This window comes from Hylobates moloch, unplaced genomic scaffold (assembly GCF_009828535.3).
Source record: "Hylobates moloch isolate HMO894 unplaced genomic scaffold, HMol_V3 SCAFFOLD_1, whole genome shotgun sequence".
In the NCBI taxonomy this organism is placed as follows: Eukaryota; Metazoa; Chordata; class Mammalia; order Primates; family Hylobatidae; genus Hylobates; species Hylobates moloch.
Genome location: NW_026652276.1, coordinates 26,980,918 through 27,002,584, shown reverse-complemented (window position 1 = coordinate 27,002,584; position 21,667 = coordinate 26,980,918). Strand labels below are relative to the sequence as shown.

The window sequence follows — 21,667 nt, the reverse complement described above, 5'->3', positions numbered from 1 at the left end:
GTTTTATTGAATGAATATGAAACAGTTTATTTCTATATTCTGCATGTGGGCATTTTGGGTTGCGTTTTTGGCTATTATGAGAAATACTTCCATGTATACACATTTGTACGTGTGTCCTGATGCTAATGTGTACATGTTTCCCTGGGGTACATACACAGAATTGGAACCACTGTGCTCTGAGTTATGCACCATCCCAAATGGATTGTACCCATATTTTGTTTTCACTTCATGAAAATGATTAAACATATTAGTTTCACCTTCTCATTTTTATGACATTCCAGAAAAAAAGATCAAAACTTACCTTGGCAAGTGTTCTATTGGCAGGGACTCCTGTTATATCAAAACGAAGGTCTTTTGTCAAAGGCAGCCCAAAACTCCAACCTCCATATCTACAGAGAGTAATAAAAATACATCTTCGTTTTAGTGGAGAAAATCTTCTTAAATAGATCTAAAATACTTAACGAGGAGCTCAACTTTTTTTTTCTGTTAGGAACACATTTACAGTATGAAATGAATACTGCCTGACAAATATTTTACATTTTTATCAATTCTTTTTATCATATTTCAGTCGCAAATGTACATTATAACTAGAGGCAATAAGTCCTTCTAAACAATTGCATATGTTTAGTAGTCATCCTGAAAATGAGTGACATACAATGTAATCAATTTCTCCATCTTAACTGACCCATCCACCATCTCAAATATCTTAATATCTTAGTATTCAAATATTCCTTTTAGGTAATTAATACGGAAGTGATATAATACCAGTTCATACCTTTCTTCAAATGGCTCAATTTCTTCTATATAACAAATTTTCCCCTCTATTGTCCCCAGATATTATACATTTTTTCTCCCTGAATATTTGAGGGCAAGTTGGGTCTTGTCAATTCATGTCAACTGCTTGTCAATTCATGGTATAAAAACGAAACGTTGATTTTCAAAATCCAAGTAGTAATTTTAAGAATAGGTTAATTTAACTGCCTACCAAATTAAGGTCAGATTAAATAAATAATGGTGCAGTCACACTAGAATAATCTTGTGACTGTCATCCTAAATGTTAGTGCTATAGAGCTATATATTTTTGACATGCAAATAACATCATAGTATGTCATTCACTTGTTTTAAAGGCAGATTTTAAGACAGTTGGTTTATAAGAAACCCATTTTGTTAAAAATATTTACATGTATATCTGTGACAAAGAAATTTCTGAAAGGAGATACACCAAAATATCAATAGTGCTTATATCTGTGTGGAGAAATAATATTCTTTTTCTTCTTTTTGCTTATCTGTAGTTTCTAATTATTTTTTACAATGAATATTAATCATGGATGTATACTGAGAAACAAAGCAGGGAAGAGATGGAGGAAAGAAGAAAATGGTAGCCATTGAAGGTCTACCAACTTTGTGTCCATGATAAATGCTTAGGTGGCTTAAGTACAAGCCCATTTCCTTGCTACACATAAACAACACATTTTGTCCATATGCAGATATCACACTCTTAAGTTTTGAGATATTCATATGGAACTGAGGCCAATTGTCATCAAAAGTCATGCCTTAAACCTCTCCAAGTTGGTATAAGCCAGTGAATAAATTCCCTTTGGCTTCAAGGAAAAAAAAAATATGTACAAATTTAACAGTACATTTTTGAGGCCTAAAATAACCAATGGTTTTCCATTTTCTCAAATAAATCTTAGAGTCATTATTTACATTTCAATATGTAAGGCTGTTTAAATAAAACTGAGAATTTAACCATGTAAAATATAAACAATAGAAATTTGTATCTATTGTCTCTAGTTTAGACAGCAGCTACCATTAAAATTAGAAAGCAATTAAATATGTTATGAACAGAGTATTTTACCTTTTTTGGACAAACTCGTTTGCAGTTGTTATAAGATAATTTTCCACTCGTTGCCCAGTGAGGTTATAAATTACCTGAGATGAGTAAGTTCTTCTGTGCGGTGGGGAATAGTTAAATTTAGGACATTCCTGGAAAACAAAGTTAAAAATGAATTTTTTTCTGGACAATGCTGTGCAAGTTAAATAGACAATGTCAAGGAGCTTCAGTCTCATGATTTGTCTATTACTGCAACTGGTAGAGTGTGATAAGACTGTCCTTTGACTCTAAAGAGCTTTGAAAAAGAAGTCATCTCACCTACGCCAAGAAATTAGAACAAATAGTTATTATTCATGTAGAACAAATCCCTATGTTTAGGACTCACTTAAAGGCCTGAAAGAACACAAGTTAACAAATGTGTGATATTTCCTTCACTGTGCTGAGGCTTAATATGTTTGGACAATAATGTTAAACATTAAGATGATAAAATTTCCTCAATAATTCTCAGGGAAGGAAAAAATGTTTGCCACAAATTGAAAATATAACACTTTTCAAGGATTGATAGCAGCGGATGAAAAGTTTATGATACATTAGTTTTAGGTATGTAACCTAAGAGTCAGAGCTTAGTTATATGTATATTAGTTAATCTTATATATGTATATATGTGTATATATAGATATATATTAGTTTTATATATATAAACTTTTAATTTGGAATTATTTTATATTTACAGAAAAGTCACAAAGCTAGTGAAGAGTTCCTGTGTGCCCCTGGTCACTTTCCCTTGTGGGTACTTATATTACCAAGTATATTTGTTTAGAGCTTAGTTTAACCATTTATATTTATGCTTGTAACTTTCTGCGCTTCCTGACAACTTAATTTTCAGTGTAGCTTCTCACGCTTCATTGCAATAAAGTTTAGTTTGGGAAAAGTCTAGCACTTTTTTATAGTGCCACCTGTCTATCTCAAGAACATAAAGTTCCAGCTTGCTCTAAAAAAAAAAACAGTTCTGGATTTCATCTTTTATCAAGTTATATCAACGTGAAGATCGCATTCCAGAGTGACGCTGCTTTCACAAATAATTAAAAGAGAATACCCTTATGTACTCAGTGTAATTTTTAAATTATACTATACATAGAGAAATGCACATGTATTATCTGTACTGCCTGATGAATTCTGACAAACTGACACACCTGTGTAACCAGTCACCAACAACCAAGACAAGATACAGAACAGGACCAATACCTCAGAAGCCCCCTCATCACACTCCCTTCAAATTAGTATCCTCCCAAAGTAACAGACACAGAGTAGTTTTGCCTATTTTTATATTTTATATTAATAGAATAGTATAAATGTGTTTTCTTGTGTCTGGCTCTTTTCACTCACTATTATGAGAATTTTCCACATGTTATGTATAGTGGTAGATCAATCATTCTCATTTTGTTTATATACTACTGTGGAAATATATTATATTTGACACTACCTATTCTGTTAGTGAGCATTATTCACATTTCTGATGGGTATATAGTAAGAGTGGAATTGCAGGTCCCACAGATACGCAAATTTTTACCATTAGGATATATTGCCAAGTAGTTTTAAAAACTGTTTGCACAAAATTAAATTCCCAGAGCAGAATATGAGAGTTCTGGTTGCTGCATATTTTTGTTAACACTTAGAATTTTTCCTCTTCTTCATTTTAGCCATTCTGGTGAGTGTGGAGTGGTATTGCTTTGTGCCTTAAATTTGTATGTCCCTGAGGACTACCTTTTTATATATTTATTGGCCATTTGGATATGCTCTTTGTACAGTGTCTCATGTTTGTTGCTAATTTTTCTGCTGTGTTATTTATCTTTTTCTCATTGATTTGCTGTTCTTTATATACACATTTATTCTGGATATGAGTCCTTTGTTGTATATTGTGAATATCATTCTCTACTCTGTGGATTTCCTTTTTACTCTCTTCATCTTTTGAGTATACGCAGTATAATTTTTTTTCTCTCTCAAAAAACTTAGTACTTTATCCATATTGTATGTCTGGTATACAGAGCATCAATTATGCAAAGTGACCTCATTGTTATTAAATAGTTGGAAATAGATTTAGGGATGTTAATTAAATGACAAAATTGGTTGGAAAAAATGCTGGATTTTTAATTTATTTATTTTGAGACAGGGTCTCTCTCTGTCACCCAGGCTGGAGTGCTATGGTGCAATCGCAGCACTGCAGCCTTGACCTCATGGGCTCAAGCCATCGTCCCACTTCAGCCCCACCAAATAGCTGGGACTACAGGTGCACACCACTACACCCAGCTAATTTTTAAATTTTTTGTAGAGATGAGGTCTCACTATATTGCCCAAGCTGGTCTCGAACTCCTGGGCTCAAGCAATCCTCCCACCTCCCAAAGTACTGGGATTACAGGCATGAGCCACTGCACCTGGCCTAGATTTTTTAGATTAATAAAAACTATACAAATTTCAATTTTAAATATTAAATTAGGTAACTTTTACTGTTAACTAAAGAAATACATAAAGAACTTCTGAAGTTAGCTAAATTAGATAAAGGATTTTAAAACTTTTAATACTGGGTTAAGACAAATTTTTTTTTTCACCCAGGCTGGAGTGCAGTGGTACAGCCTTGAACTCCCAAGGCTCAAGCCATCCTCTCACCTCAGCCTCCTGAGTAGCTGGGACCACAGACGCGTGCCACCATGCCCAGCAAATTTTATTTTACTTTTTATATTTTTGGTAGAGATGGGGTTTCACCATGTTGCCCAGGCTGGTCTTGAACTCCTGAGCTCAAGCAATCCACCAGCCTCAGCCTCCCAATGTGCTGGGATTACAGGCTTGAGCCATCACACCTGGCCAAGACTAATTTTTAAATATGCAGGGATTCCAAAAGATTCTTGTTGGATCCCAACTCTTATTGTTAGTAACTATTTTGCATAAGAACACCAAAGTGGGTTGCATTCACTGAAGATATTTTCATTATAAACTATTATACCAAGACACTTCAGTGTACAACCATATGTCACTCTGAAGAAAATACTGCAAGAAATGTAGTTGGCAATATAGTAACTATTAGAAACTAACAGTGACCTTTTTTCTTCAACAGTCTTGAACTTTTCTAGTGAATCTGGTTCTCGTACAATTGTGGTGAACTGATAGGCTTAGAAAACTAAGGTCTGCATCTATAGAATACAGACAGAGTAAGTGGTGAATAATTTTTTTGTTTTTTCAGGAAATTATTTTTTTCCTGAAGCCTGGAGGTGTTGCTTAGAGACATATGGAGTTCTGTTCTAGACTTACACGTTTTTGACTTGCCAGCTGACCACTACAGTGGCAGTCTTGATATATTTCAAATATGACAGTTATGGTCGCATTTTTTCATGTGAAACATAGAGCTTCTACTTAGTTCTAAATTGAGACCAAAAATTCATTTTCGGTTGGTTTCCACAAATACCATCATAGGATTACCTACCTTTGGAAACTGGTCCTGAGATGGATTTAAAACAGTAAGCTGATGTTCCAAGTCAGTATTTTTTGAGCTGCCCAGATCCATATTTCTGAGCTACTAGCTTCCATAAAATGAACTTACACTGATTCTTTGGTAACCTAGAGAGATCTTTCGAGCTTTCAATATTTATTCCCGTATTTTTCCCATTTCACTGAAACTGAATTCCATCTTACCTGGACATTTTCTGAGCAGGAGCAAACACCAAAATTAGTGATGGGTTCTCCACTGGTGTTCCATTTTTCCAGACTGTCTTTGTTTAAACACTGTCTGCAAGTTAAAATGATATTACTGTGAGGTGTGTATGTATATGTGTTCTCATGTTTACATATGAGCATATAAACAAGTATTTGGTATTAAGTTCATGTGTATAGTCACAGATACAATTTACTGATTTTTCATAACTTCAGTGTACATTGCTCCACCATTTCCAAATGATTTGGCATTTTGTGATGGGGGACAAGGGAAAGCGTTTATTGATTACATAGTACTGAGACCAGTGCTTATTGGATTGTCTTACTGTGTCAGGATAGGGCTTTTTCTGTCCTTTTTTCTCTTTGCTCTTTTCATCCTCTCTTCTGAGAGGAAGAGGATACTTTAGCATAATAATATACCAGGGTCAAATTTATAAGAGTTATGTATTAATACTATCTTAGACATTCGAATAAGCAACACTATAGTGCAAACGAGAACTGGAGTCTCAGCTAGATAAGTATCTTAGTCTCTGTGAGCCTCAGTTCTTTATCTGTAAAATGGGATTAATAATCCACAAGATTGTGATTATTAAATGAAAATATGTATCCAAGAGAGTTGTACAAATCATAAGACATCTAATATTTATTAGTATAGCATAGGATAACTAAGAAATGAACAAAATTCATTAGAGATAGACAAAATCTGTTAAACAGGGATTTCTATCAGGGTACAGCTTTCTTCCAGGCAAATAACAGACACACACACCCACATACACATGCACACACTCAAACTAGAATGTTGAAAACAACAAAAAATAGAAGAGCAAGAACCACTTACAGATCACTAGTGTTCAGACACATGTTGTCAACTCCAGGGAAGTTCCACATTGCCGAGACAAGTGCCTCTGTGCTTGGGTGATAATTCCTGCAATATTAAAGGACAGAAACAAATTCATTATTTTTCTCCTAGTCTCTCATATTAAAATCATGCTTGAAGAAATGAAATGTGCTGTGTATAGAACGGTTTTCTTTTTCTTTTTTGAGACAGAGTCTTGCTGTGTTGCCCAGGCTGCAGTGCAGTGGTGCAATCGCACGGCTCAATGCAACCTCAGCCTCCTGGGTTCAAGCGATGCTTGTACCTCAGACACCCGAATTGCTGATATTGCAGGTGAGCGCCACCAGGCCTGGCTAATTTTTGTATCTGTAGTAGAGACAGGGTTTTGCCACATTGGCAGGCAGGTCTCCAACTCTGAAGCTCAAGTAATCCGCCTGCCTTGGCCTCCCAAAGTGCTAGGATTAGAGGCGTGAGCCACTGCACTCAGCTTAGGACTGTTTTCTTAATCTAAGAAATCTAAAAAAAAAGACACAGTCTCAGGAAAAGAAAGGTATCACAGGAAAATGCACATGTCTCTTTTTGGCTACCTTCTTATTCACCTAATTGTCACATGCATCAGTGATCACCTATTGTATATGTAACATTATATTACACAGGATTCTGACATTGCTATTTAATATTTGTGAGACCAATAGAAAGTTATTTGCTGTATATTACAACAGATTGGGAACCAGACCTAACCTGGCTTTCTTAATTAAAGTCTAGTCATTAAAAATAAATATCTACTATAACTTTAGTTTTAGATGAATGCAAAAACTCTGAAAAAACTATTTGTTGGCAATAGAAGTAACATATTGCGATCAGTCAAACTGTTCATTCCTTTAGCAGAATCAGGTACCGTGGCTTCTAAGTACTTTATCCTCCAGCATCTCATGGCATTCATTCAGGTACAACCACACTCCTGGAAGCATTTTGGAAACATTCTTTTAGTTAACAGAAAGAAACTTACGCATAGAAGGCTGTCTGTTCAGAGGTACCATAAAGAGAGGGGGCGATCTGAATCTCTGGATAACTGTTGCTGGAATTTCTCAGTGTGCCAAGGCCCATGGCAGTGGTCACAAAGACGATGGGGAGGATAACCTGAGCGATGAGACCTTTCCAGTTCCTGCGGGTGTGGTGGAACCTCTTGATGAGTATAGCCATGATCTTCTTCAGCAACAGTCCAAAGCCATCCAGCCTCTCTCCTCTTGTCAGGATTTTGTCTGATTAAGAAAAGAGATTGGATATGGTTCTGGGAAATCTTGATAAGCAATAAAGTAACTTCAGAAACTGCAGATAAATGGTATAATACAGTGTGGTGGGAAAAGCTTTTAAAGATTTGGATTTGAGGTTCAGCAATTTTATTTCTCAGCCTTAGCCTTGCACCTTCCATTGGGGAAACTGAGAACTGTAATATCCATCTCATATAGAACTGTGTGTAAAGTGATTTGAAAATTCTAATTCACTATACACAAAATATTATTAGTCACAGGCATAGTAATTTTACATGTCAAAGTTAGATATCTAGAATTTCATAAATGAATATTGACCTCAAACCCTAAGGTCTCAATGCAGACTCAGTGTATATTACTAATACCCAAGAGATAGTTTCTATGAAGAGACTAAATTCATGTGAGACAAATACAAACTCAAACACCAACCTAATCTAACAATTTGTTCCTATTGTGAGTAACTTAGTGACTGTAAGTCTAATTGGCTTTGATTCTAACATGAGGTCCAATTACTTCACACTAAGAGTAGGAAAAGGGAAATCCTCTCTTCCAGAGTACAATTCTGGTTCAACCACATATTTATTACATTCTCTTTAGAAATTTGGAATGATTATATGGCCTTTCAAAACTCCATTTTTACCACTAGAGTTATTAAAAAAAAGAACTCATTAGAAAAAATATCTACCGTCCCCATACTTTGAAATGCTTTTCTAGTGCTGAGAAAAATTCCATGGCGGAGCAGCTATAGAGGCCATAAACCATTGCTTCCTCAATAGAGCTCTATGGCTAATAATTTCAGCAGCTCCCTCTAAAAACAGGTTCAAATACAGCATTCTCTCCGAAAGCCTGCCACCACGCACGCCTTCATAGGTGATAAGATGATGGTATTCATCAACTCTGCGTATATTTTAAGTTTTCCATCAGAAATTATGCAGCACAAAAATCATGATCTTCATTTAGCTGATAAGAAAAAAATACAAAGCTGCTTAATTTAAAATGAATTCCAATTAAACAGAGTGGACAAGTTTAAATGCAAACTCATATCTCTGCAAAAGGGAATTGTAGAAGGAGCTGAATATTTTCAGTTAATTAGTATGCTTTTCTGTTTCTTGAGAAATTACATGTGGATGACTTACAGGTGTATCAAATGAAATAAATGTGCTTTCTAAAAGATAATGTCAATGAAGGGAACATTTGGACTGAAGAATAGTTTCAAATTATAAGACACATGCAGAGGCACATACTTAGCCTTTGCTTCCTGCAGCAGATGACCACTTTCTAATCAAAGTCCTCAATGCCACGGAGGCAACAATTATATTCCCCAAAAGAAAAGAAATGAGAAATATGACAGAGGACAAATTAGCCTCCAGTTCCAGAATTATACAAACATCAGAAATTATCTTTCCTGACTTTGAGAGCCAGGCAAATGTTTAATTAAAAGTTCTGTTCCTAGAGATTTTTTTCTGTAAGCAAAAACTGTTGAAATGACTACTCCATGATTTATATATCATTTTACTCTATGCTTCCTTAAGTAAATGGTGTTTCCAGAGGTATAAATTAACTATCAGAAAGAGAAGAGACAATAAAAGTTATTTTCAAAAGAGCCCAATCCCACAAAGTTGTGTCAAGCAACATGATTTTTTAAGCATATCCTATGTTAAGGATTGGGGGAGGAAATCTACCATTACAGACTCCAAGCCAATCAAGTCCAAATTAACTAACTCAAGCTCTCCCCAAAAGCAGTTTCTCAGCACCTGAAAGACTCAGAGTCAGGTAGGTTACACATGTTTTCCATTGAGGATACCATAAAGAGTGGCAACTCCTTTTTTTTTTTTTTTAATTCAACATGTCTAATAACAAGGAGTGAACTACCTTACATGGTAATCTTGTCCATTGTTAGCCCCAATTACAAGAAGAATTTTAACTTGCTGAGCATGAATTGAAATTGTAGAAGTTACTTGTTGAAAACAGTTTCTGGTGGGTAGGTGGAATACTCATCACTATGCTATCAAGGGAGTTCTTTCCCATTCTTCAAAGTGCTTTTGAAATAGAGAATTCAATTTGGCTTAATGAATATTTTATATCTTAAAAAAGGAGGCTTAAATTTCCTTAGTGTTTTTTGAATTTAGAATGAAACTGTAGAGTTGAATTTTTATAAATCAAAGTCTGTCTGTGATTCTTCTCATTTATGTCATCTATTGGAATTAAACAAAATATCCACATTAGATTCGTACCATCTCTGTCTGTGAAATTGCTGCTGCTCACAGATAAATCGTCAGGAGTTGAGATGCCATTGGCACTGGAATTCCCAATTTTCTTTTGCGTTAAGTGCTCAAGACTCATAGAACTATTTTTTTGTGACTCTTTGGTCAAGTTCAGAAAGACCTAGAAAGAGAAGCCAGATCACTTCATTAACATGAAAAGTGCATGTCTTTTCTCATTTCTAAGCTTACCTTTGATTTTGAACTTTTATCACATTTACTGAGACAAATTTTTCCCATCTGACTTCAAGTGAATATTTCTGTATGTAAAAGATATGTGCTCTCTAGCTGGGGCAACATTTTATTCTCAGTCTTTTGTAAGAATAGTATTGAAAAAATGTTAAGCTTTTCTAATTTTGTGAAATATTTATTTAAAAATTTTTTTTTTTTAGAAAAAATGGCACATATTTATTCAAAGGGAACACCAAGTTATATCAGCTTGAAGAAAAGAAAGAAATATTGAGGTATACCTCCTCCACAGTGGTATCTGAAATGCCGTAGCACCCGATGTTGAGGTCACCCATGCCATTGTCGAGTGCCCGTAGGAGTGACAGGTAGGCCCCTGAGACTTTGGTGCTGAATGGAGGAAGCACATAAACAAGCTCTCCCCCAATATCCTCCTTGAGGTAGGCTTCAGGGAGATGTGATCGGATCATTGCTGTCACGGCCATGGTGTCACATACTGCATTTGCATTTAAATTTGGACTCTAAGAGAGAAAAGTAGGCATTAAAACACTCTCCTCTCTTTACACTATAGTGCCTCAGGGCCCTAATCAGAGGGTGAGGTGATGAGCTCTTTTAGGTCACTCCACACCTGAGTCAGATCATACATCACTGCTCTAGAGACCCCTTTGTCACTTGGGTCCCTATTCTACTGGCCTCATTCTCCCACGTCACCCTGTCCCTTCTCTAACCCCGTCCCTCTCATTTGCTCTACTCTAGCAACAACAGTCTCTTTTCTGTTGCTAGAGGGCTTTGGGTTCAGGCACATCCCCTCCTCAGGGTCCTTGCAGCTGGTGGTCCTATGCCTCCAGATAGCGATATGTCCCATTCTCTCACCACCTCCAACTCTCAGCTCAACTGTCACTTTATCAAAGAACCTCTTTTCATATTACCCTACTTAAATATTGCCCCACTCAGCATTCCCTGCTTTATTTCTATCCACAGCATAGAAATAAATATTTACTAAAATATTATTTATTAATAAATATAAAAAATAAATATTTACTAATAGAAATAAGTGATTTACTAATTGCTAATATATGAAATAAGTTACTTATTGATTGTATCATCTGAATTCCTCACACTCCATCAGAATATAAACTCTAAGAGGCCAGAGATTTTCATATTATCAGTTCACTGCTGTGTCACCAGTGCCTGGGACAGTGCTTGGATATCATAAGGCATAATGCACCTAATACATAAATTTCTGAATTAATGAGTATAATAATTAAGAGTACAACTATTAATAGCATAACATTTTCTTATATTTTGTAAGTCACAGGAGGATTAGATATAAAATAAATGGAGGTAGTTGAAAACTTCCTAATAGCATATACATCTTGCACAGTATTTTTAAATCATATATTCTGTTAGGTGGTGCAGGGATCTTTAGCGAGCATTTTTGTTCTCCAAAAGATGTAAAGGCACCGTTGACCTGTGTAAGTTACAGTCCCTGCACTGCCACTTGAGGAGTACTAATCAGAAAGTGAACCCATGACTTCATATTCGTTTTATTTGCTTTTGATAAAGCAGAAAATTGAATTTTTGGCTTTCTAGGCTGAAATGTTAGGAGAACTTAAAGGCTGATTCTCCATCAGTAACCTTAAGATGTCAATCATTTTTTACCTAGCACATTGGTTCTGAATGTGCAGTCCCCAGACCAGCAACATCAGCGTCACCTGGGAACTTGATAAAAATATAGTACATTCTGCACTCCCATCCCAGACCTACGGGATCAGACACTCTCTTGGGTTCAGAAGAGTGGGGTGGGGTGGGACCAGAACTCTGGGTTTTAGCCAAGACCTCCAAGATTTTGATGCTCACTCAAATTTGAGAAGCACTAAGCTAGTATACTAATGAATTTTAGTAATGAATAAAGTTGGAGAGACTCTGCTTCTATTTCATATAAAATTTAAATTTATGGCACCATAATGCGGTATATTTTCTCCCATTCCTACCTTCTTTTTGGTGAGTGTGAGGTGATACCCATCGCCAAAGGCTTCCTTGAGGTAAAATGGGGACCCACAGCACCTAAGCCCACCCTGCTCCAGGAAGGCAATGCGGTCACTCAGCACTTCAGCCTCGTCCAAGTGGTGCGTCGACAGAATGATTGTTCTGGCTTGAAAATACAGACAAGAACAACAGAGAATGAAACATGAAAGTACAGTTCCTAAGACACACAGAGTTGGCCAGAGTAAATCCTGTGACATCTGAGGAGAAGAGTCACATTTTATGAGCTAACTGAAAAACTGACTGACCTCAAAGAGCTTCCAAAATGATGCAAGAAAAATTCAGGGCCAGGCTCACTGGTTGACGCCTGTAATCCCAGCACTTTAGGAGGTTGAGGCGGGCAGATCACTTGAGCTCAGGAGTTCGAAACCAGCCTGGCCAACATGGTGAAAACCCCATCTACAATTAGCTGGGTGTGGTGGCGGATGCCTATAATCCCAGCTTGGGAGGCTGAGACAGGAGAATCTCTTGAACCCAGGAGGTGGGGGTTGTATTGAGCCAAGATTTATGCCACTGCACTCCAGCCTGGGTGACAGACGAGAGTCCATCTCGAAAAAAAAAAAAAAAAAAAGAGAAAAATTCAGAAGGGTGTTCTTAAATATTTGGACGCATTTTTTTCATATAAATTAGATGTTCACCGTTTGTCATGTGGACATTGGCAATTCTTCACAGTCTATTAGAATTTTGCTCCCATGGGTTCATTTTGCATTGTTTCTCTCTCTCTTTTCCCCTTTCTTCATTATGAAAAAGCAATAATTTAAGACTTTTTGAATATTCCTCTCTGATTATTCCACTCCACTCTGATTACTCTGTTGCTTCACATCCTGTCAGCACTTACTTAGTCTGTTTTCAGTTTATTTTCATTTGTGTATGTTTGGTATCTCTAATTAGATTCTTAGCTCCTCTAAGCATTAAACTTTGAAACTTCTGTTGGATTTGCATGCTCTCAAAAAGGCCAGTTAAGTGCTCAACTCACAGCGGGCAGTACACAGATATTAACCAATTGACCCAGAAAGTTATCTGGGAGAAAAATCTTCAAAATCTTCGGAAAGGAAAGAGCCAATCTTAGACTTTTAAAAGATATCATACCCGATAAATATGTACAAGCATTATGTATCTATACAAATAAATTAAAAAATGTTAAAAAAAGATATCATAAACAGAAAAGTCGTCAACTTGTTTTTTTGTTGTTGTTTTTTTTTAAGAGTGTCTCACTCTGTCATCCAGGCTAAGTGCAGTGACTTGATCATAGCTTACTGCACCCTTGACCTCTTGGGTTCAAGTGATTCTTCTCCAGCCTCAGCCTCCTGACTAGCTAGGACTACACATGCCAGCCACCACAGCCAGCTGTTTTTATTATTATTATTATCATTATTATTATTATTATTATTATTATTTTTAGAGACAGGGTCTCCCTATGTTACCCAGGCTGGTCTCAAATTCCTGGGCTCAAGCAATCCTCCTGTCTTGGCCTCCCAAAGTGCTGGGATTATAGGCGTGAGCCACTGCACCCAGCCTCATTTTGCTTTTGTATATGCCAGAGGGCAGAAGTATGACTGTTGGGTGGAGAAGTTCTGAGAAACTACTCATACCAGTTTTGTTCTTGGATATAACATCCCATATACTTCGGCGAGAACATGGGTCAACTCCAGTAGATGGTTCATCCAAAATTACTACCCTTGATCCACCAATGAGAGCTATGGATATAGATAACTTCCTCTTCATTCCTCCTGACAACGTTCCAACTCTCTTATGACGATGGCTATATAATCCAGTATCTTTTAAAGTCCTTCAAAAATAATGTATGATGGTTATTTTTTACAGATATACTATTCGAGTACTGGAAACATACAATAACCCTAATTGATATGTATTCACTAAGTAACTATTATGTGCTCAGTAAGGTAAAATAAACTCTTGAGGTTTCATAATATACTTTTATTTATCACCTGGATACAAAATTAATACCCAGAAAAAAATTAATTTTTTATACAAAGTACAAAATTAATGTACTTTACAAAGTACAAAATTAATACTCAGAAAAAACCACAAAGGAATATATAATTCATTCCTTTGACAAATATCTAGAGAGTTCTTGCCTATTTTGTGCCAGGCTGTGTTTTATGTACTTGGGAAAAGCAGTGAACACATAAAATTTCTATTCATAAGGAGATTATGTTCTAGTAAGTGTGTGTATTGGGAGGGATATAGGGAAATCCAGTCAATAAATATATTCTCAAGTAAGTTTTGGTGGTGATAAGTGCAATTAAAAAAAATAAAGCAGAGAATATAAGATAAGGAGTGGCTGGGACATGCTATTTTAGGCATCAATTTTATGTATGGCAGTCATCTCAGAAAAGGTGACATTTCGGCAGAGACCAGGAAAGTGGTCATTTGACCAAGAGTAAGTCAAATGGCCATCTGGGTGGGGTGGGGTGCTGTAAGTAGAGGGAAGAGAAAGTAAAAAGCCCTGAGGCTGGAGCAGGCCTAGGACAGTCACGTGTGTAGCTAGGCCAGTGTGCCTTGAGCAGAGTGAATGTGGAGGTGAGTGGAAGGACATGAAATCAGAAGTGAGAATGGAGGCAAATCACTTAGGACCTCATAAGTCTTGATAAGGATGTTATTGAATATTATACTGAGCATGGAAGGAAGCCACTGGACGATTTAAATCCAGGAGTGACATAGTCTGATTTGCAGTTGAAAAAGATCACCCTGGCTGCTCTTTGAAGAGCAGATTTCACAAGAGATGAGTGAAATCCAAGAATCCACTTAGGAGGCTTGGACCAGTGTAGTAGCCATGGAGATTAGAAGCAAAGGATTCAGGGCAATATGGGAGCCAGAGATGAAGACAGTTAAACAATTTCACTGTAATAACTGGCCAGTAAGGATAATGACCTTCAATGTTTGCAATATTAAAGAAGTAGAAAAACTAAAAAGTAATTATTTCGTGAGAAAATATTTCCTATTGGCATCATTACCAGAACTTTACCAACCAAGCTATGGGTCTTTGAGAGGAGTTAGCAACTTAGGTTCTCATTCTTGTCTTAACTTGCCTTTTTACTTCCTCGTGGAGCTGCTTTTTAGTCCAGTGAGGAACTTTGATGGAACCATATAGGAGAAGGTGCTCCTTAGTAGTGAGGTAACTGAACAAGACGTCGTGCTGCATACAGACTCCCATGTTCTTCCGTACCGTGTGTAAGTCTGTTTTGATATCTTTTCCATATACAAAAATGGTGCCTGCTGAGGCCCCAAACAGCCCAGTTAACATGGAACTGGAAATGAAGAAATGAGAAATTAGGTATAAGCCAAGCATTGAAGCTAGACATTAGGACTAACTAATCTCAGTTGTTAGAAGGAAAAAATACAGTGTATCTTCTCAGGCAAGGGCAAACTATGAAATAAAATGGTATTTAATGGGAATAAGAAATATTTTAAGTTTTGAATAATTCAGAGTATTACATAAATGCTACATGATGATGCCAAAAACGACCGGGCTTTTTTTTTTGAGAAGGAGTCTCACTCTGTCGCCCAGGCTGGAGTGCAGTGGTGTGATCTCACCTCACTGCAACCTCTGCCTGCTAGGTTCACACCATTCTCCTGCCTCAGCCTCCCGAGTAGCTGGGACTACAGGCATGTGCCACCACACCTGGCTAATTTTTGTATTTTTAGTAGAGATGGGGTTTCACTGTGTTAGCCAGGATGGTCTCGATCTCCTGACCTCGTGATCTGTCCACCTCGGCCTCCCAAAGTGCTGGGATTACAGGCATGAGCCACTGCCCCCAGCCATGATTGGGCTTTTAAATTCCAAGTACATTCTCACTCCTTGAGCAAACCCATGCACTTTCCTGACATCCCTGAGCATCTACAGGTTGGCATGTCTCAAATTTACATCTGTAGCCCAGACCTCATTATTCAGCTCCAGGATTGCTCTGTATATCTATCAGACAATACCACTTCTCTGTGAGATTTCTTACAGGGTCCTTCAACTCAATATGTTTAAAACGGAGCTCATGATCTTTACCCTAAAAGCCACACCCTCATTGATCTTGCCTCTTTCACCATGTGATAAATTCATATACTGGTTGCACAAGACTGGAATCCATAAGTCATTTTTGCACTCTCCTCTTATCTTAATCTCCTAACTACATGCCCATCTCACCACCGTTTTCACAGCTATCCTCATGGGAGCATCACCATCACCACCTGCCTAACCCATCACTCTAAGCTCCTAACTCTACTTCCCATATGCTCTTTGGTCATCTCCAGTCCTTTTCTCTACACTGTGATTAGAATATTCTCACCTGGATAATTCCCCATCATCTTTCAGATAGTTAGTAAACTGGGCAATTATTTAATACCTGTCTCCTCCACTATAATGTAAGCTCCACGAGGTCAAGGAAAGGTCCTGTTTTCTAAGCACTTTGTCTCAGTAACGTAATCAGTGCCTTGCAATGCAGTCTTCTGGATTAAATTATGAACAAAGGAATATGCAGTTTTCCCATATGAACATTGAAATACAAATAACACACTTTATATTAAAGGTTTCTATTTAGAACAATAAAATGGGGGCATTCTCAGCTAAAATTATAGCCTCTTCAAGAGCCTTCTCTGTTCCTTTTCTTCATTAGCCTCTTATTGCCTATTAGAAACATGAATAGAGCTGGAGGCCATTATCTTTAGCAAATTAACACAGGAACAGAAAACCAAATACAAATATGTTCTCACTTATAAGTGGGAACTAAATGATGAGAATACACGGACACATAGAAGGTAACACCACACAGTGGGGCTTTCAGAGGGTGGAGGGTGGGAGGAAGGAGAAGATCAGGAAAAATAAATAATGGGTACTAGGCTTAATACCTGAGTGATGAAGTAATCTGTAAAACAAACCCTCGTGATAAATTTACCTGTGTAACAAACCTGCACTTGTGACCCTGAACTTAAAATAAAAGTTAAAAAAAAAAGTCTGGCCTTTTTGGCATTGTATTCTCCTAGAAAGCCAACTCTGACTTTAAACAGGCCATGCAAATAGCAGAGGCTATATGCTCACTCATTTCATGACCTCGTTTGTCCCCTTTTATTTACAAAAAAGAAAATTAATTCCAGTGTTTCTGCAGTCACTGAGCTGATTCGTGATGATACTAAGATATGCAGCAACTGATCCTTTTTCTCAAACAAGGGCTAGAGCACCAACAGCACCTTAGAGCTGACTCAGCAACTAAGTGAATGTGGAGCATTGGAGGCAAATCACTTAAAAATAACTCAAAAGAATGTCACTTTAAAAACAGTTGAATCTCTTCTCCATTCTGACACAGGAAAATGCTACATAGGTGAGGAGTGAGAAAGAACAGCTTATGTTCTGCTCCTGGCCTTTTTGATTTCTGTCTGATAGCTGGTGGTTCCTTTGTTTCTTTATGAGTCAAGGCAAAGGTTTCCTGTGAAGGAGCAGCTGAGGCTAAGTGTGTTTATATCAGGATGCGCAATTTCATACTTATATATACACCAGGTTAGAAATGCAAATAAATGAAACAGGGTGGGTGTATGAAGCAGTGCAGCTTGGTAGAGACCAGGGATGAGCCAGAAAACAGATACTCCCTTTAAGAGTTCAGTTACTAATGAGCCCCAACCAATAGTCACTACCTAAGAATATGAACTCAGTGTTGTAGAATTTCCTATTATCTAAGAGGTGCCAAGAATATTTATTTTTATTAGAAACTCCCTATTTTACAAAATTGGCACTGAATTAAAAATTTTAAAAAGTATTACAACCTTTGATTTTGACTCCATTCTATAGCATACAAGTTGAACCATCTTCCTCCATCTGGGAAATGTAATAACTTTATGTTTTATAAACATAGGTTAGTTTATTTTTTTACACCTGTATTTTTTGTAATATGCTTCCATGGCAATAAGTGTCAAAAAGTTAACATACATGGTAGTAGTTTTCCCAGCTCCATTGGGCCCCAGCAATGAAGTAATATGCCCTTCATAAAAGTTCAGATTGAGGTTATCAACAGCAACTTTTGAGCCATAGATCTTTGTGACCCCATGCAGGGCAACCCCGACTGTGAGATCTTTAGGTTCAGGCTCGATGTTGGAGGAAAACACGTATTCAAGACCTGGAGAGAAATCAAGAGAAGAGTTGTAAACTCACAAGTAAGGTAATGCAGCTAGAGTTAGACTTTATCTTTATTAAAAATTGAAGACTATAAAAATATAACCCTCTAAGTAAAATAAAAAATCCAGAAACAAATGATTTATTATAGTCTTCAGCTGCCTCACTTGGTTACAGAATGAATAAGAGTGGAGAACCAAGGTTTATTTCACCCTTCTTTGTTGGAAAAAGCAGTCCCAGAATATAGTATTATAATTATAAATTCTCCTTTATTCAACAGATATCAAATAGTCAAAAGATATGTCTAAGGCTTGGTCCTCTGGTTGGGCAGGGTGATACCAAATTACAGAATAAATGCCTCCAAAGTTGTGATTTTAGAGTGATAAGACTAGTTCAGATCTGCGGTTTATAGAATCCAATTCATTAATAACTATCTACACCTCCTTCAGACATCACTAAAAGACCACTTATGTGGCCCGTACTCACTTTATAAAGATGACACAACTTACCTAGTATTAGGAAGACACAAGCTTTGAACTATTTTTCCAGTATTTGTGACGGGTTGTGCTAAATTACTCAAACTTGTTACTTGGTTACCCCTTATGACTAGTGACAGATGGCTGGAGTTAGGGGTGCAGATTGTGGCCAAGGAACAAAATTTTTCTCTGTGTGAGTCTAACTGGACCACAAAGGGATCTGCAATCTTGGCCTAATTAGCACCATATGCTAACCAACTGAGCTAATGGGCCCAGAAAAAGCCACAATTTAATCCCCATAAGAGTCCAAAGACGCATGTGTAGACATTTTCATCCATGACTAAAAGGATGATAATTTTGCCATTTCGAAAAAAATAATTGAAACTACTAGTCATGTAATTTCATATCATTTCTCTCATAACCAGGCACGCTGTTGACCGACTTGTCTTACTGGCAGATGGGTTGGTGTTCTGCATCATGATGTTAGTAAACATGAGGCCATTGCTCTTCTCAGGCTTCACCTCTGCACACCCAAATCGCTCCTTCCAATAGGAAGGAAGAATTGGAAAATACCAGGGAGCTGCCATACCGTATGTCCCTGGAATAAAAATGTATCAGGAACAGTGAGTTTTAGTTGACTGTTAACATTAAGCATCAGAAACGAAACAGTAGATCCTATGTATGGTTTAGGAAGTAGTTTTATTTTTTGACACTATATAAAACTAAAAGGTGGTCTCAGTTTCCAAAGTAAAGCAAAAAACGATGCCTTTTTTCCTTGTTAGTTTTTAAGCAGCTTTATTTACATTTACTAAAACTTATCTAACTGTACACTTATTGTAATGGAAAAAGCCACTATTTATCTATGAAATAAATGTCTACAAGTTGTGATTTTACAGTGATAAGACTAGTTCAGATCCAGATTCTGGGTTTTCAGCCCAAAAAAAGCCACAATTTAATCCCCATAAGGATCCAAACAGACATGTGTAGACATATTCATCCATGACCAAAGGATAATTTTGCCATTTAGAAAAATATAATTAAAACTATTAGTCATATAATTTCATATCATTTCTCTCATAACAATGCATGCTGTTGGCCTACTTGTCTTACTATTGTAAGTGTACAGGTAGATAAGTTTTAGCTAATGTATAAAGTTGTGCAGTTCAGTATTAGAACATCTCTATAACTCAAAAAATTTGTCTCATGCCCATTTGCAGATAATCCTTGCTCCCACCCCACATCCCAGGCAATCATTGATCTGCCTTCTGTCTCTATCTGTCTTTCACAAAGATCTTATATAAATGAAATCATATTCTTTTATTCATTTATACCATCAAAAAATGCATAAATATAAGTAGGGCTAAATGGAAAACTAAGCATGTTAGAAAGCATGACTGCTTGAGACCTAGAAGGGGGAACCCAACTTGTTTTCTTCCTTTAGAATCTGGTAAATTCTCCTTAAAATTAGGAGATTTGGTTATTCCCTTATTATATCTCACACTCCTATTTAGAGAGACTGGATTGATTTGACACTATTCTAAGCTTCTTAATTCACTCCATCTTTTAAAGGAATATCCGAGAGGAAATTTAGCAGTATATTATCTCATCCTGAAAATTTTTTGTTAGCTTTGGGATTTGAGTACTTCTTTTTGGAGATTATATATGGCAACTAAGATTTTTTTTTTAATTAAAAAAAAGTTAAAGGCCGGGCATGGTGGCTCATGCCTGTAATCCCGGCACTTTGGGAGGCCAAGGTGGGCAGATCCCTTGAGATCAGAAGCTTGAGAGCAGCCTGGCTAACATGGTGAAACCCCGGCTCTATTAAAAATACAAAAATTAGCCGGGCGTGGTGGCACGTGCCTGTAATCCCAGCTACTTGGGAGACTGAGGCAGGAGAACTGCTTGAACCTGGGAGGTGGAGGTTGCAGTGAGCCGAGATCACACCACTGCACTCCAGCCTGGGCAACAGAGGAAGACTCCATCTCTCTCTCTCTCTCTCTCTCTATATATATATATATATATTATTTTTTTAATTTAAAAATTTTTTGCAAATAAAATATTAGAACATATTATTAGTTGATTTATATTGAAGTCAACCTTAAAAAGCATGTATCTGTAGGAAGCACATTCATACCTGGGAAGACATTCCTGACATACCAAGCAATAAGGAAATAAATGAAAGAGTCAGCTAGGATTAGACAGCACAGCCAGCCAAATGAGGTGGTGTCATCCTGAACTGGGGAGCTGTACATATTTTCCCACTGAAGACCTAAAAAGTGAACACAAGTGTTTATTCTTCTGTGACACACAGCACAGTTGTGAAAGATAAAATCCAGTTTTAAAGAAAGGGGTCCTACCAATGCCCTGTTCTTCATATCGTGCAATGTATTGGCTTGCATAGCTGAATGCTGTTGGGGACAGCAGGCTCTGTGAAGAAAGGAAACGGCAATGATAGTTCTTGTAGATTTCACGTATTTCACCCACAGGTATCCTAAAATACTTAAAACTTTGGACATTTGTATAGATAAAATTGATGCTCATTCTCTAAGCATATTTAAAAATACAGCAGTCCTTTACCAACCATGCTACAACTGTGAAGGAAGAGCAGAGAGAATAGCAGAAAACAAAAACAGGAAAATTACAACTTGAAAACCATTCGTTAAAAATTCAAAATATACATTTGAACTCATTAAATGTTGCTCAGCAAGTAATAAAATAGGTAATTACGGAGTAATTCAGTATTAAGACTAAAATTTATCAAAAACATTAAGGGCCAGAAGGCATTTTCACTCCATACATTTATTTCAGGTAATAGAAGTACTATGAATAAAAATATACTAAAATATCAGTTGATTGAATACTGATAATTGCAACAAATTAGAAGTTTAAATATTGTTTAAACCCAAAGTTGTCAATGCTAGATAAAATTATTCATTACTTT

The 21,667-nt window shown here is 36.8% G+C and overlaps 1 protein-coding gene across 1 annotated transcript in view; it reads right to left on the bottom strand.

Annotated features, from left to right (window-relative positions):
• Positions 1 to 21,667, bottom strand: part of ABCA12 (ATP binding cassette subfamily A member 12) — a 208,734-nt gene that overhangs the window by 36,882 nt on the left and 150,185 nt on the right. Inside the window, exons 25-38 of the mRNA XM_032754625.1 lie at positions 21,084 to 21,153; positions 20,861 to 20,995; positions 19,178 to 19,324; positions 18,068 to 18,254; positions 15,189 to 15,407; positions 13,728 to 13,924; positions 12,084 to 12,244; positions 10,374 to 10,610; positions 9,877 to 10,027; positions 7,381 to 7,633; positions 6,375 to 6,461; positions 5,519 to 5,612; positions 1,859 to 1,986; positions 302 to 389 (exon numbers count right to left, since the gene is read on the bottom strand). Of these exons, the coding sequence (XP_032610516.1) occupies positions 302 to 389; positions 1,859 to 1,986; positions 5,519 to 5,612; positions 6,375 to 6,461; positions 7,381 to 7,633; positions 9,877 to 10,027; positions 10,374 to 10,610; positions 12,084 to 12,244; positions 13,728 to 13,924; positions 15,189 to 15,407; positions 18,068 to 18,254; positions 19,178 to 19,324; positions 20,861 to 20,995; positions 21,084 to 21,153 (2,154 nt within the window). The remainder of the gene's footprint in view (positions 1 to 301; positions 390 to 1,858; positions 1,987 to 5,518; positions 5,613 to 6,374; positions 6,462 to 7,380; positions 7,634 to 9,876; positions 10,028 to 10,373; positions 10,611 to 12,083; positions 12,245 to 13,727; positions 13,925 to 15,188; positions 15,408 to 18,067; positions 18,255 to 19,177; positions 19,325 to 20,860; positions 20,996 to 21,083; positions 21,154 to 21,667) is intronic.